This window comes from Leucoraja erinacea, chromosome 17, assembly GCF_028641065.1.
Source record: "Leucoraja erinacea ecotype New England chromosome 17, Leri_hhj_1, whole genome shotgun sequence".
NCBI lineage: Eukaryota > Metazoa > Chordata > Chondrichthyes > Rajiformes > Rajidae > Leucoraja > Leucoraja erinaceus.
This window is the reverse complement of record NC_073393.1, coordinates 37223404-37237126: the sequence shown is the minus strand read 5'-3', so window position 1 is coordinate 37237126 and position 13723 is coordinate 37223404. Positions and strand designations below refer to the sequence as shown.

Sequence of the window (13723 nt, the reverse complement as noted above, 5' to 3'; positions counted from 1 at the left end):
TCATCTGTACAATCTCAAAATGTTCTCTGCTAATAATGTCACAATGTCTACCTCAGATATCTATTTTGAGAAGCAATTCATTATCAACACCAATTTTAAAAATTACCTTTACAGTTGCAAAAGTATTCTTGTCTTCCTCACCTGTGCAAAACTCATTGATTTCATCAACTTCACTAATCTTTTCCCCACCCTCATATTCTCGGACTATCTCTGACATCTCTCTCCCCTTTCTTGCTCTCTCTGTCTCCATTACAGGGGACAGACTATCGAATGACGTCTACTATAACACACTGACTCCAGTTATCTGGACTACTCCCACACTGCTAATCTTGCAAAGATACCATCCCCTACTCTCCTTCACCTGCACCCAAGATGAGGCTTTCCACTCTAGTGCATCCAAGGTCCTCTTTCTTTCGTAAAGATGGTTTCCCCCGCCATTGTGGATAGATCCCTCGCCTGCATCTCTTCCGTGACCAGTAATTCTGTTCTCGCTCCCCCCCCCCCCCCCCCCCCCCCCCCCCCCAAAATGATAAGAGTTCACCCACTATTCAACGCATCATTCTCCAAACTTTCTGTCCTTCAAAGTGATCCTACCACCAGTCACATCTTCTCTGGAGAAAAGGAACAGGTTTTGGGTCGAGACCCTTCTTCACACTCTTGACCCGAATCGTCACCTATTCCTTTTTTCCAGAGATGCTGTCCGACCCGCTGAGTTACTCCAGGTTTTTATGTCTATCTTTGGTTTCAACCAGCATCTACAGTTCCTTCCTGCACACCAGCCATACCTTTCTATTCCCACCACTTTCCACAGAGACCACTCTCTCTCCACAACTCCCTCCCCAGGTACAGGTACTTTGTCCCGCAACCACAGAAGACTTATCCCCACCTCTCCTCCTACACGTCCATAGAGAAACCCCAGCAGCCCTTCAAGGTGAGACAGAGGTTCACATGCACCTCTTCTAACTTCATCTACTGCATTCGGTGCTCCTGATGTGGCCTCCCTTACATCACCTAGACCAATTGTAGATGAGTTGACCTTTTCTCCTGCTGGATCTCCCGGTTGCATCCTCCATTGCTGTAGTGATGCATGTGAACTGGAATAACAGGACCTCGTATTCTGCTGGGGGTAGCTCACAAGCTAACATTGTACGAACATTGAATTCTCCAATTTTACATAACTAACCAACAACCCTCATCCCCCACAAACCCTCCTTTTTTTTATCCTCTCTGCCGCTACCTCTGCCTCTGGGTTTGTCCTGCTCCCACATATATTCCAGCATTCTCCCCACCTACTACAATCAGTCTGAAGAATGATCCCGACCCGAAACATCACCTATCCATGTCCTCCAACCACACTGCCTGACCCGCTGAGTTGCTCCATCACTTTATGTCTTTTTCCACATAGAGATATTAGTGCAGGCCACCTGGAATGCCATTGTGTGAAGCAGGTTTTATGCAGCTTGAAGGTAATAACATTATTTGACAAGGCTAAAGTCGTATGTTTTCTTAAGTTCATAAGTGATAGGAGCAGAATCAAGTCTACTTCGCCATTCAATCATGGCTGATCCATCTTTCCCTCTTAACCCCATTTGATTGTGTCCCCCTAACCCTTGACACCCGTACTAATCAAGAATCTATCCATCTGCCTTAAAAATAGCCATTAACCACCTTCAAAGTCTTCTGTGGCAATGATTTCCACAGAATCACCACCCTCTGACGAAATAATTTCCTCATCTCCTTCCTAAAGGAACGTCCTTTTATTCTGTGGCTATGACCTCTGATCCTAGACTCTCCCACGTGGAAATATCCTCTCCACATCCACTCTATCCAGGCTTTTCACTATACACTAATTTTCAATCAGGTCCCCACTCATCTTTCTAAACTCCAGCGAGTACAGGCCAAGTGCTGTCAAGCGCTCATCATATGTCCACCCACTTATTCTTGGGATCATTTTCGTAGACCTCCACTGGACCCTCTCCAGTGGGGCCCAAGGTTTTGAACCAGGTGATGCTTCCAATTCCGATTGGTGATAAATTGCTGCTGTTTTTTGTGCACAAACTTATTCAAGTCAATTAAAAATACCATAACAAATTTTACCAGATTTCTGACTCTTTGGATAATTAAAACTGTTAGCTGGTGCCATGACATAGTGAATGTTCATCTGTGTGAACTCGAAATTTACGCTGCCAATTATGTCATAATGCGCATTGTAAGATGATCTAATTTTGAGAGAAATTAATATACTACAGAATTAAGAGGGTGAAAAGCTACTTAACTATTGTGCACTTGTTTTAAATAGTTCAGATTAACAAATTTTTCAATGATTTTCTTTAACCCATCCAACCACGCTGTTACATGCCTGTCATTTCCCATCCTGTCACCTCGCTTCACCTGTCGCTCTTTGTATAAATCTATAATTCTGTATTTAGAAGAAAACAATCAGAAGGGTTAAATAAATGTTTGTACATGTGTTCATTTATTCAGTTTATTTGATAATTAAGTTTGTCAATAACAATCTGTTACTGTTCGACTGATCAATAATTGATATCTGCTTTGTTTGATACTATGATTGATCATTGCACTCGTCTGGAATTGCTCCATTATTATTATGTTAGGCAAGCTGGCAAGAGAATAAAGCATTTTGCTTGGTTGCCTAAGTTACACCTGTTTTATAGGTCATAATAACCTGCATAAATGTGATTTGTGAAATGGGTTATGTAGAGTAAAAAGAATTAGATGTGGTGAAGAGTATTTTGAAGTCCAGAATTCATTTCTGGATTTGTTTGAGGCCCTTTACTTGTTAGAACATCCAACAGCAAAGCACCCGACAGGCCCTTCAGCCCATGATGTCTCTGCTGACCATCATGCCAAATTATACCTATCTTATTTGCCTGTTCCTGATCCTTATCCTTTCATTCCCTACATGTTCATGTGCCTGTCTAAATGCACCTTAAACACCACAATTGTTTCTGTTTCCACCCCCCTCCCCTGCGCCTACCTCCTATGTAAAGAAAAAAACTTGCCCCGCGCATCTCCTTTAAACTTTCATCCTTTAGTCTTCTCATCTTAAAGCTATGCCCTCTGGTATTTGACATTTCTATACTGGGGTAAAAGGCTATCTACCTTATCTGTGTTTTTCATAATTTTATAAACTTGTACCTGGTCCTTCCTCATGTTCCAGAGAAAGTAATCCATGTTTGTCCAAACTATCTTCCTTGTAGTTCATTCCCTAATCCAGGCAACATCCTGGTGAATCTCTTCACAGCCTGCACAGTTTTCCTGTATTCGGGCAACTGGATCAGCACACGATAGTCCAAATGCGGCGTAACTAGTTTTGGCTGCTTCATGACTTCTTGACTGTTGTACTCAATGCCTTGACCATTGAAGGCAAGTATGTCATCCTTTATCTACTTGTGTTGCTACTTGGAAGGAGTTATGGACTTGCACCCTGAAATCCCACTGTACATCATTACTCGTAAGGGTCCTGCCACTTTAACATGACTCCAAAAGTGCAACCCTTCACACTTACCTGAATTAAACTCCATATGTTATTTCTCCACTCGCATCTAAAACAAATCTTTATCCTTTGACAACCTTCTTCGCTATCCACAGCTTCATCAATTTTTGTGTCATCTGCAAACTTACTAATCAGCCCATTTACATTTTTTTCCAAGTCATTTATATACATCGCAAATAACTGAAGGGCACTAATCTCTGCGGAATATCTCTGATTACTGATCTCCGCTGGTCACAAACCTCCAGTCAGAGAAACAGCCCTCCGCCACCATCCTCTATCTTCGATAGCCAAGTCAATTTTGTATCCAATTTATCGCGTTGCTGCATCTTTGTTGTGTGTATAATGGTCAGGGGTACTTGCACTAGGTTATCATTTAGTCTATAGTAATCTTTAAGAATTATGAGAATACTGCGTATACCTGTAATATAACAATGGGATGGGAAACAAATTTGCTCATTTGAAGTTGATAGAAAAGGTTGAATATTTTGTCTTTAGAAATGGCATGGGAACTGACAGAATATTGTCAGTTTTGAGAAATGCTTGCATTTGTGTAACACCTTTCATATTCTTTGCAATACGTTACATAACCTTCATTTTGCAGCAAGTGAAGATAATTATATGGGAATGAATTAATGAATTAATTGACTGGTATGAATTGTATATCTGGATGAAATTTTAGAGTAATGTGACACAATTTCTTTAACAAAACAGATCAATATATTAGCTACAATAATATGTATTTTAGGGTAGATAGACACAAAGTGCTGGAGTAACTCAGCGGGTCAGGCAGCAACTCTGGAGATAAAGGATGGGTGACGTTTCGGGTCGGAACCCTTCTTGAGCCTGAAGAGGGGTTCCAACCCGACACGTCACCCATCCTTTTTCTACAGAAATGCTGCCTTAACTGCTGAGTTACTCCAGCACTTTATGCGTATCTTCCGTATAAACCAGCTTCTGTATTTCCTTCCTACACATGTAATTTAATATGTTTGATACATGTTTATTTATTTCCAGAGTGGTGTGATGTCATGGCAACTGCCAGTTCTAATATTGCTGGACGTGACCAATCCTTGGAAAAATCACAACTGAATTTAAAAAGTAAGTCCTGAGTTGGTTGATATTCATCATTTAGTGATACAAACATTATGGTACATAATTGATGGACCATAACACTTTTGGCTAATCTCTCCAAATCTTTCCCCCCTAACTTTGTCAAATAACTAGTCCTGATACTGTGATACAAGAAGTAGATTTATCAGGAATGGCTCAAATATTGACTACTATAACCAGATCAGTGTGCAGATTTTTGTATTTTGTCAAAATTATTGTGGCCTCAAAATTGTGTTATTGATAGAAAATAGCAATGCAATAAATATTTTTGAAATGGTAGCTGATTTAGTCGTAAAGACAATTGTAATTTGGGGGATTTTGCCACAACAGCAAAATTTAAAATCTTAATCACAAAGATATAAGTACTTGAAAGAAAAATCTTAATCATTTTGCATCTTTATAAATATTACTACTCTGCTGAATGCCATCTTAAGTTGACTCTTCCCATCCGGACTAACTGTCTTTCTAATCTTAAATAGATATGTACCATTTTGGTTTAAATTTTTGCTTGAGGTTAGTGCGGATAACTGAGCTTCAGCATTTTAGGTGTTCACTTCTGTGGGCAGCAGCATCTTATCTGTCATATTTTATGGATAAAGATTGCCAATTGGATCTAAACCATTTTTCCCCCCAGGTTTTCCAGTTCAGGAGAATCATTTCGGGGAAATTGGTTGTTTATATTTTGATCCCTTTCGCAGAAAAGTTAAATCGTAGAATGAAGCACTTCAGCCCATTGAGTTGGCTCCATGCAAAAGCAATTTGGCTGTTTCTCGTTCTCCACCCTTTTCTATAGCCTTGCAATATTTTTTCTATCAAGTATGAAGCCAGTTCCCCGTCGAGCTTCTTTGATTGAATCTGCTTTACCTGTTCCCTCCAGCAAGCATTCTAGATTGTTGCTGCTCACTTCTTTCAAAATAATGTTTATCCTTAAGCACTTTATTTTTCAAACTAACAGATTGCCTGCAGTGTAACAGTTGCTATGTTCAGTTGACGGTTGGATTTAATTCCAAAATCAGCCAATTCCAACTTCAGCTACTCCCATCCGAGCTGTGAAAGCTGCATTGTTCACTGATTGTACATGCAGTTTCATTTGTGGTCTCTCAGATAATAAACCTGCATTTATCAGCATGTGGAAAGACTATGACTCTTTTCAAACTTAGGTTAATAAGTGGCAAGAAAAATGGATAGTAAAATAAGGTAAGCCTCGCTGATAATAAGACAATTATCGCTGAACAATGGCCGGTCCCGAGAAACTAATTTTACATGCATTGGGGCTCTTCTGCAGAATAATATTTTAAATTGAATTTAATTTCAAAATGTCGTGGAGAATTAATATTTTTGCCTTTTCCTTTGAATCCTATCTACATGTCTAAATCTTTTTTTTACATTGCTGCCTGTGAAAATTCTGCACTTGTCCTACACCATCGAACTCCATAAATGGCGCTACATTCAAAGTACTGCTGTCATAAAGGAATATTGAAAGTGTGCAATATTTGGGGACACCTCTTTTCGACTTTAATGCCAAGCATCTTCCTTTCACTGCTGTCTGAAATATTCAAATCTTCATAGTCCGAATATTTTGAATCTGTATTTGAATCTAAATCTAATCTAAAGAAAACACAAACATATCTCTGAGGTTCAAGGTTCCAGCTCAACTGATATTTGTACTTGTAGAATCCAGGATCCTAATTATTTCATTGTGCTTTTCCTTTGGGGGAAAAAAAGGGAATTTTATCCTGGTTAGCAATTATTGTTCAACAGCCATTCAGCAGCCATTATCCATGAAGAAGGGTCTGAAGTAGGGTCTCAACCCGAAACATCACCCATTCCTTCTCTCGAGAGATGCTGCCTGTCCTGCTGAGTTATTTCAGCTTTTTGTGAGTAGCTTACGTTAACCAATTATTTATTCCATTGCTCCTTGTAGTTTTTTTTAACCCCTGGAAAACAGAACTAAACTTAAGATAGTAATGAAATGTTACAGGATAGCCCATTAAATTCGTCAGTAATTATTCACAGTGAAAAAGAATTTAATCATAAAACATAGAACAGTAGAGCACAGGAACAGGCCCTTTGGCCCACAATGGTTGTGGTGAAAGCGATGCCGAGTAAAATTGATCTTATCTGCATTTACATGATCCATATCCCTCTATTACTTATTGTACCTATCCACTATTGTATCTGCCTCCACCACCTCCCCTGGCTCCCACCACTCTCTGTATAAAAAAACAACGACCTGCACATTTCCATCAAACTTTTCTGCCTCTCACCTTTTAGCCATGTATTCTAGTGTTGGATGTTTCCATCTTGGATTGTATACTACTATCAAGTCTCACCTCAACCTCCGATGTCCAGAGAAAACAATCTAATTATATCTAACCTCTCCCTGTAGCTGACACCCTCTGATCCAGGCAGCATTATGCTAAACCTCTTCTGCACCCTCTCCAAAACCATTCCTGTAATGGGCAAGCAGAACTACACACAATACTCCAAATGCAGTTTAACCAAAGCCCTATTGAGCTGCATCATAAGTTCCTTACTCTTATATTCAATGCCTCTAGCAATGAAGGCAAGCATACGATACACCTTTGTTACTACCCTATCTCAAAGGCTTTTGCTGCGTGCTAACCAGTCAGCGGAAAGACAATACATGACTACAATCGAGCCATTCACTTGTGTACAGATACATGATGTGAATAACATTTAGTGCAAGATAAAGCCAGTAAAGTCCGATCAAAGGTAGTCCGAGGGTCACCAAAGAGGTAGATAGTAGTTCATCACTGCTCTCTGTGTGGTAGGATGATTCACTTGCCTGATAACAGCTGGGAAGAAACTCTCCCTGAATCTGGAGATGTGCGTTTTCACACTTATACCTTTTGCCTGATGGGAGAGTGAGAAGAGGGAGTGGCCAGGGTGTGACTCGGCTTTTATTATGCTGTTGGCCTTGCCGAGGCAGCGTGAGGTATAAAATGTAGTAAATGGAAGGGAGGTTGGTTTGTGTGATGGTCTGGGCTACGTCCACAATCCGTTGCAATTTCCTGCGGTCTTGGATGGAGCTGTTCCCAAACTAAGCTGTGATGCATCCCGATAAAATGCTTTCTATGGTGCATCTGTAATAGTTGGCCGGAATTGTTGGGGACATACCGAACTTCCTTAACCTTCTAAGGAAGTAGAGGCATTGGTGTGCTTTCGTGGTCATTGCTTCAATATGGGTAGTACAGGTGAAGTTGCTGGTGATAGACACAAAATGCTGGGGTAACTCAGCAGGTCAGGCAGCAACTCTGGAGAGAAAGAATGGGTGACATTTCGGGTCGAGACCCTTCAGAGTCTGAAGAAGGGTCTCGACCTGAAACGTCACCCATTCCTTTTCTCCAGAGATGCTGCCTGACCTGCTGAGTTACTCCAGCATTTTGTGTCTACGTCGATTTAAACCAGCATCTGCAGTTCTTTCCTACGAAGTTGTTGGTGATATTTATTCCTAGGAATTTGAAGTTTTCAACCATCTCTACTTCAACGCAGTCAATGCAAACTGGGATATTTGTACCGCTTCGCTTCCTGTAGTCCATCACCATCTCCTTTGTCTTGCTGACACTGAGAGAAAGGTTGTTATCTCGACATCATCTTAAACAAAGGAACAACATTGGCCACTCTCCAGTCCTCCAGGATATTGCGTATGTCTATAAAAGAAACAAAGATCCTCATCAAGGATGCAGCAATCTCCTCAGCAATCTCCTCCCTTTTTCTATAACCCATTAGGCCCCTGGGACCTGTCCATCTTAACATTTTTCAAGAGCCTCAACATCACCTCCTTCTTGATCTCAAATTGCCCCAGCATATTTATATTCCCCACACTAATCTTGCTGTTCCCCAGGTCTTCTAGATGTAAAGTACTCATTTAGTACCTTGCCTACATCCTCCTATTCCAAGTACAGATTCCTCCTTTATCTTTGAGTGGATCTACTTTCTCTCTGGTTATCGACTTATTTTTAACGTACGTACAAAAAGGTGTGGGATTTCCCTTAAGCCGTCTCGCTAATGACATTTCATGGCTGCTTTTTGCCGTTCTAATCACCCGTGTGAGTTCTTTACTACACGCTTTACATTCCTTATAAGCCCCCGATGCCACATTTTTAAAGCTGACAAACACTTACTTTTTCTTCCTGATCAAGTTTACAACCTCTTTGGCCATCCACAGTTCCCTAACCTTGCCATGCTTATCCCTCCTCCTTACTGGAACATGCTGATCCTGCACTTTGATCAGCTGGCCTTTCAGCAGCTTCCACGTATCCCTATTCAAAACAATCTTTAAAATTATGGAGTTGTGATCACTATCTCCAATATACTCTTCCACTGTTATATCAGTCACCTGGCCAGGCTCATTTTTCCAATACAAGGTCTTGTATGGTCCTTCCTCAAGTTGGACTATCCACATATTGTTTAAGGATACCTTGGATACACCGAACAAATTCTGCCCTGTTACAGTTACCCACTACATCAACCCTGTGCTCCTTGCATCCTTCTGTAATCTGTCTACATATCTGATTCTCTATCTCCCTCTGGCAATTGGGTGACCTATAATATAATCCCATTGGAGTAATTGCTCCTTCCTTGAGTTCAACCTGTAATGCCTTAGTCGACGTACCCTCAAGAATGTTCCCCCTGATTAGTGAAACACTGATGCGCTGATCATGTGCTGATGTACCTTTTGACTGAAGGTATTAATCTAAAGTCCGAGGAACTTTATGGTCATTAAGAGTGCACAGCCACAGATGGTGGTCCATATTGTCCATTTAGTGTCTCACGCTGCGGGCCATCAATCCAAGGAAGGCTACTGGACCTGACGGCGTCTCTGGACGCGTGTTGAAGGACTGCGCAGACCAGCTGGCTGGAGTCTGTACGAGGATTTTTAACCAGTCTCTGGCCCAGTTCACTGTTCCAACCTGTCTGAAGTCCTCCACCATAGTCCCCTTGCCCAAAAAAACCAACATCTCCAGCCTCAACGACTACCGGCCAGTCGCACTCACACCAGTGATGATGAAGTGTTTTGAAAAACTGGTCCGGGGTCATATCACATCACTCCTGCCCCGAAGCTTTGACCCCCACCAGTTTGCGTACAGAGCAAATAGATCTACAGAGGACACCGTAGCCACAGCTCTCCATGCTGCACTGTCTCACCTGGAGCAGCGGGGGAGCTACATGCGGATGCTCTTTGTGGACTACAGCTCTGCTTTTAATACCATCCTTCCCCACAAACTGGTGGACAAACTGGGGGACTTGGGACTTCCACACTCCACCTGCATGTGGATAAATAGCTTCCTGTCGGGTCACAGCCAGAGAGTCAGAGTGGGCCATCATACATCCACGGCCCTCAGCCTCAGTACCGGCTCTCCACAGGGCTGCGTACTGAGCCCCCTGCTCTACACCATCTACACACATGACTGCACCCCCGCCCACCACAGCAACACCATTGTCAAATTTGCTGATGACACTACAGTGGTGGGACTCATCTCCGGGGGGGATGAGTACGCCTACCGGGATGAGGCGGAGCAGCTGACAGTGTGGTGTGAAGAAAATAACCTGCTCCTCAACACCTTAAAGACAAAGGAAATAATAATAGACTTTAGGAAGAATAAAACGGACATGGTACCATTGATTATCAGAGGTGACTATGTGGAGAGGGTGGCGGATTTCCGCTTCCTGGGAATCCATATTGAGGAGGACCTGATGTGGAGCGTGAACACCACTGCGCTGCTGAAAAAGGTCCAGCAGAGACTGCACTTCCTGAGGGTGCTCAGGAAGAATAACATCACTCAGAGACTGCTGCTGTCCTTTTATCGGTGCTCCATTGAGAGCATACTAACATACTGTGTATGCGTGTGGTACACCAGCTGCACAGCGGCTCAGCGGAAAGCGCTGCAGATGGCCATTGACAATGCCCAGAGGATTGTCGGCTGCCCTCTCCTTACCTTGGAGGACTTACACAGTTCCCGCTGCATCAAAAAATCCCAGAGTATTATGAAGGACATTTCCCACCCCGGACACTCCCTGTTTGAACTGTTGCCGTCAGGCAGACGGTACAGATCTACAAGGACAAGGACGAACAGACTAAAAAACAGTTTTTACCCCACTGCTATAAAAGCACTAAATGTAGCCGCCAAAGAACGCAGGGGCGATACATACTAAGGGACTGTGGTACACTGTGAAATCGACAGAAGGATGGAGGGTTGGGTGTTTATGCGTGCTATTTTCATGATATTTATTTTAGTTGTTTATCTTTTAATATTTTATCTTGTATGTATCGTTAGCTTTTAGAAATGTTTGAATGGTGCACTGACTGGCTGACATTTTTAAATTTCGTTGTACATGGTTCATGTTACAATGACAATAAATAAACTATTCTATTCTACATAACTTCCCTTAGAGGCAGGAAAAAGGCTGAAATATTTCAGGCAAGTTTTAAGTAGCAAAGAAATGACTAAATCTCTGAATTGCTCCTGGTACCATACACCAGAGTAGATAAAAAGGGAACAATGATGCAAGAAAAATGAACTTTAGATTCATGATGCATTTGTCAAGAAATTACATGCTGTGTGAAGGGATGAGTATTTGAAAGGATCATCAAATGAAGCTACGTGGATGTACTAAAGGGAAAATAAAGACCAATCATACTTTTTCAAGGGTCTCCCCTGCCCCCATTCTTAGTCACTTGTGTGACCAAAAAATATGAAAAGTTGTGGAATACATCTCTTCTAATTCTGAAAGCATTACAGGTATATTGTTTTGTACTGTATATATGACCCATATTTTTTTTGAAGTTTATCAAGTGAAAATTTTATAATATGCTGACAATGCTTGTTTAGGGTCAGAGGTGAAATATGACTGGTCACGTGTGTGACCTAACACGGAAGCATTTTTTTCATAGCTCAGTTTTATCTTATAAACTCTGTGAATTTTAAAAAGCCAGAATGATCCTATCTTTAGTAGACATGCATTATAGTTCTGTAGGTAGGAAAATAACAATGAAGAAGATTAATCTCTTACAATAATTTCTTAATATATTACTTTATGTGATGCCATCTGGTCACGTGTGTGACATTTTGGTTCACTTTCCAAAGAATGGCCCAAGGTTACTTTAGATCTCCATACCATTTGTTGAGGATGGCAAAATATTGCAAAAGGACTGGGATCGTAATTGTAAGGATTTCCATAATATTTTCTGGAATATAATTGTTTAAGGGAATGGAACTGGGGAGGACGAAGGAGTGTCCCGGGGGGGGCGGGGGCCATTTCTGTTGTCATTACATTAATTTAGATATGAAAAAAAGGACAGAAGGAAATAGAAGTAAAAGTTCTAAGCTGGGCTCAGGCCAATTTTACTAGACTGCAAAGTAATTTGACAAAAGTGCCCTGGAAACGGCTGGTAAATCAATGAAATTCAGGATAAATCAATTCCCACAAAGAGAAAAGGTTGGATATTGACGCACTTGTGCATAGAGTGAAAGATAACGGGGGTAGGGGTGGGAAGGATTGGGGAACTATGTAAGGCACAGAGTTTACCACAGCAGCAGACCTAGAAAGTGTGGAAAAAAATATTGCCAAGTAAAACAGAAATCCAATTATATGTTCTAAGAACACAAAGAACACTGAGATAACTAAAACCAGGGTTTATGAGTGTAATCTATGCAGAGGATGAAGATGAGGGTGAAATACTGAATGTATATTTTGCAGGTGTCTTCAAAAAAAGGGAATAATCTGTTTTTCAGGTTGAGGAGAACAAAAATGGAATATTGGGTGGGATATACAGCAGGAGAAGAAAAGGGATTCAGCTTCTTTGAAACAGGATAAAGCATCAGGGCTGTTACAAAAGCATCAGATTCCAGGCTATTACAAGAAGGAAGATGTTGTGGAGACTGATTACAATATTTCAAGCTACCTGCTAGAGATTTGGAAGACTTTCATGTTGAACAAAGGGAGGAAGAAATAACCTGTGATTAAATGTCAATTAACATGAATGTTGAGCATATTATTGGAATCACTTCTGAGTGATCTTTAAAACTTCATTTAGAAAAGTGCTGATTAATTAAGACCAAGAGCATAGATCTGTTAAGGGAGGTCAAGGGATATTAACTTTCTAATATGTTTGATGAGCTAACAACAAACATTGATGGGAGCAATATGTTCAATGTAATTGTGTAGAATTTAGCAAGTCCTTTGATTAAGGACAACTTGGCAGAATAGTCAAAAACCTGAAAATCTATATTACCAGGAGCGATATGATGAAGAAGTCAGCAATTGATACAGGAATTGGTTATGCGGTTGACAATGAGTTGGAAAGCTTTAGACGACAAAAATAGATGGTTCAGTCAGTTGGAAGGACAAATTACGGGTGGAGTTTAATTTAGAATAGTATGTGATAATGCATCTGAGTATAGGATAATATGATAAACATTAAAGGTGACAGGATAAGGAGAAAAAAACATAGGGGTTGTTTTTTCTTAATTTACCGAGCAAAGAATATAAGAACAATGAGATTGTGCCAGACAGTTGGATCACAGCATGAGTAATGTATGTCATACTTTACGGGAATGATGTGATCACACTAGAGAGGGTGCAAAGTTGATGAGCGAAGAAATTGTTAGGACTAGAAAATTGTAGCTATGAGGAAACATTGGATCATCTAGGATGTTTCCTTTCGAACAAAAGTGATAGGTGGAAAAATTAAATTGTGCTTAAATCTATGAGGAGCTGAGGTGGATTAAATGGAGAGGTCCCAATTCATTTGGCTGAGTGATCAAAACTTGTGGGCATTCATTTAAAGTATTGTTAGACGGATTAGGTTGTGGAGGTCTGGAATTTACTAAAGGACCTTATTCTGTGTGGAAATAAGTAATATGATCCTCTCTGAATCCTTGGTTTGCGAAACCCTTCTTATTACCCCCCCCACCCCCCACAGGTGAGATAGTTTACATGCATCTTCTCCAACCTCAATTATTCGATTTGGCACTTGATGTGGTCTCTTTACATCGGTGAGACTGTGTAGACTAAGAATTGCTCTGCTGACCACTTGAGCTCTGTTTGTCAGGGACCTGGAGCTCTTGG

At 41.0% G+C, this 13723-nt stretch overlaps 1 protein-coding gene across 2 annotated transcripts in view; it reads left to right on the top strand.

Annotated features, from left to right (window-relative positions):
• The window catches only part of wwp2 (WW domain containing E3 ubiquitin protein ligase 2), a 169442-nt gene that overhangs the window by 11053 nt on the left and 144666 nt on the right, over positions 1 to 13723 (top strand). For both annotated transcript variants that reach the window (XM_055648966.1, XM_055648965.1), the window contains exon 2: positions 4532 to 4615. In XM_055648966.1, the coding sequence (XP_055504941.1) occupies positions 4546 to 4615 (70 nt within the window). In that variant the 5' untranslated portion in view covers positions 4532 to 4545. The remainder of the gene's footprint in view (positions 1 to 4531; positions 4616 to 13723) is intronic.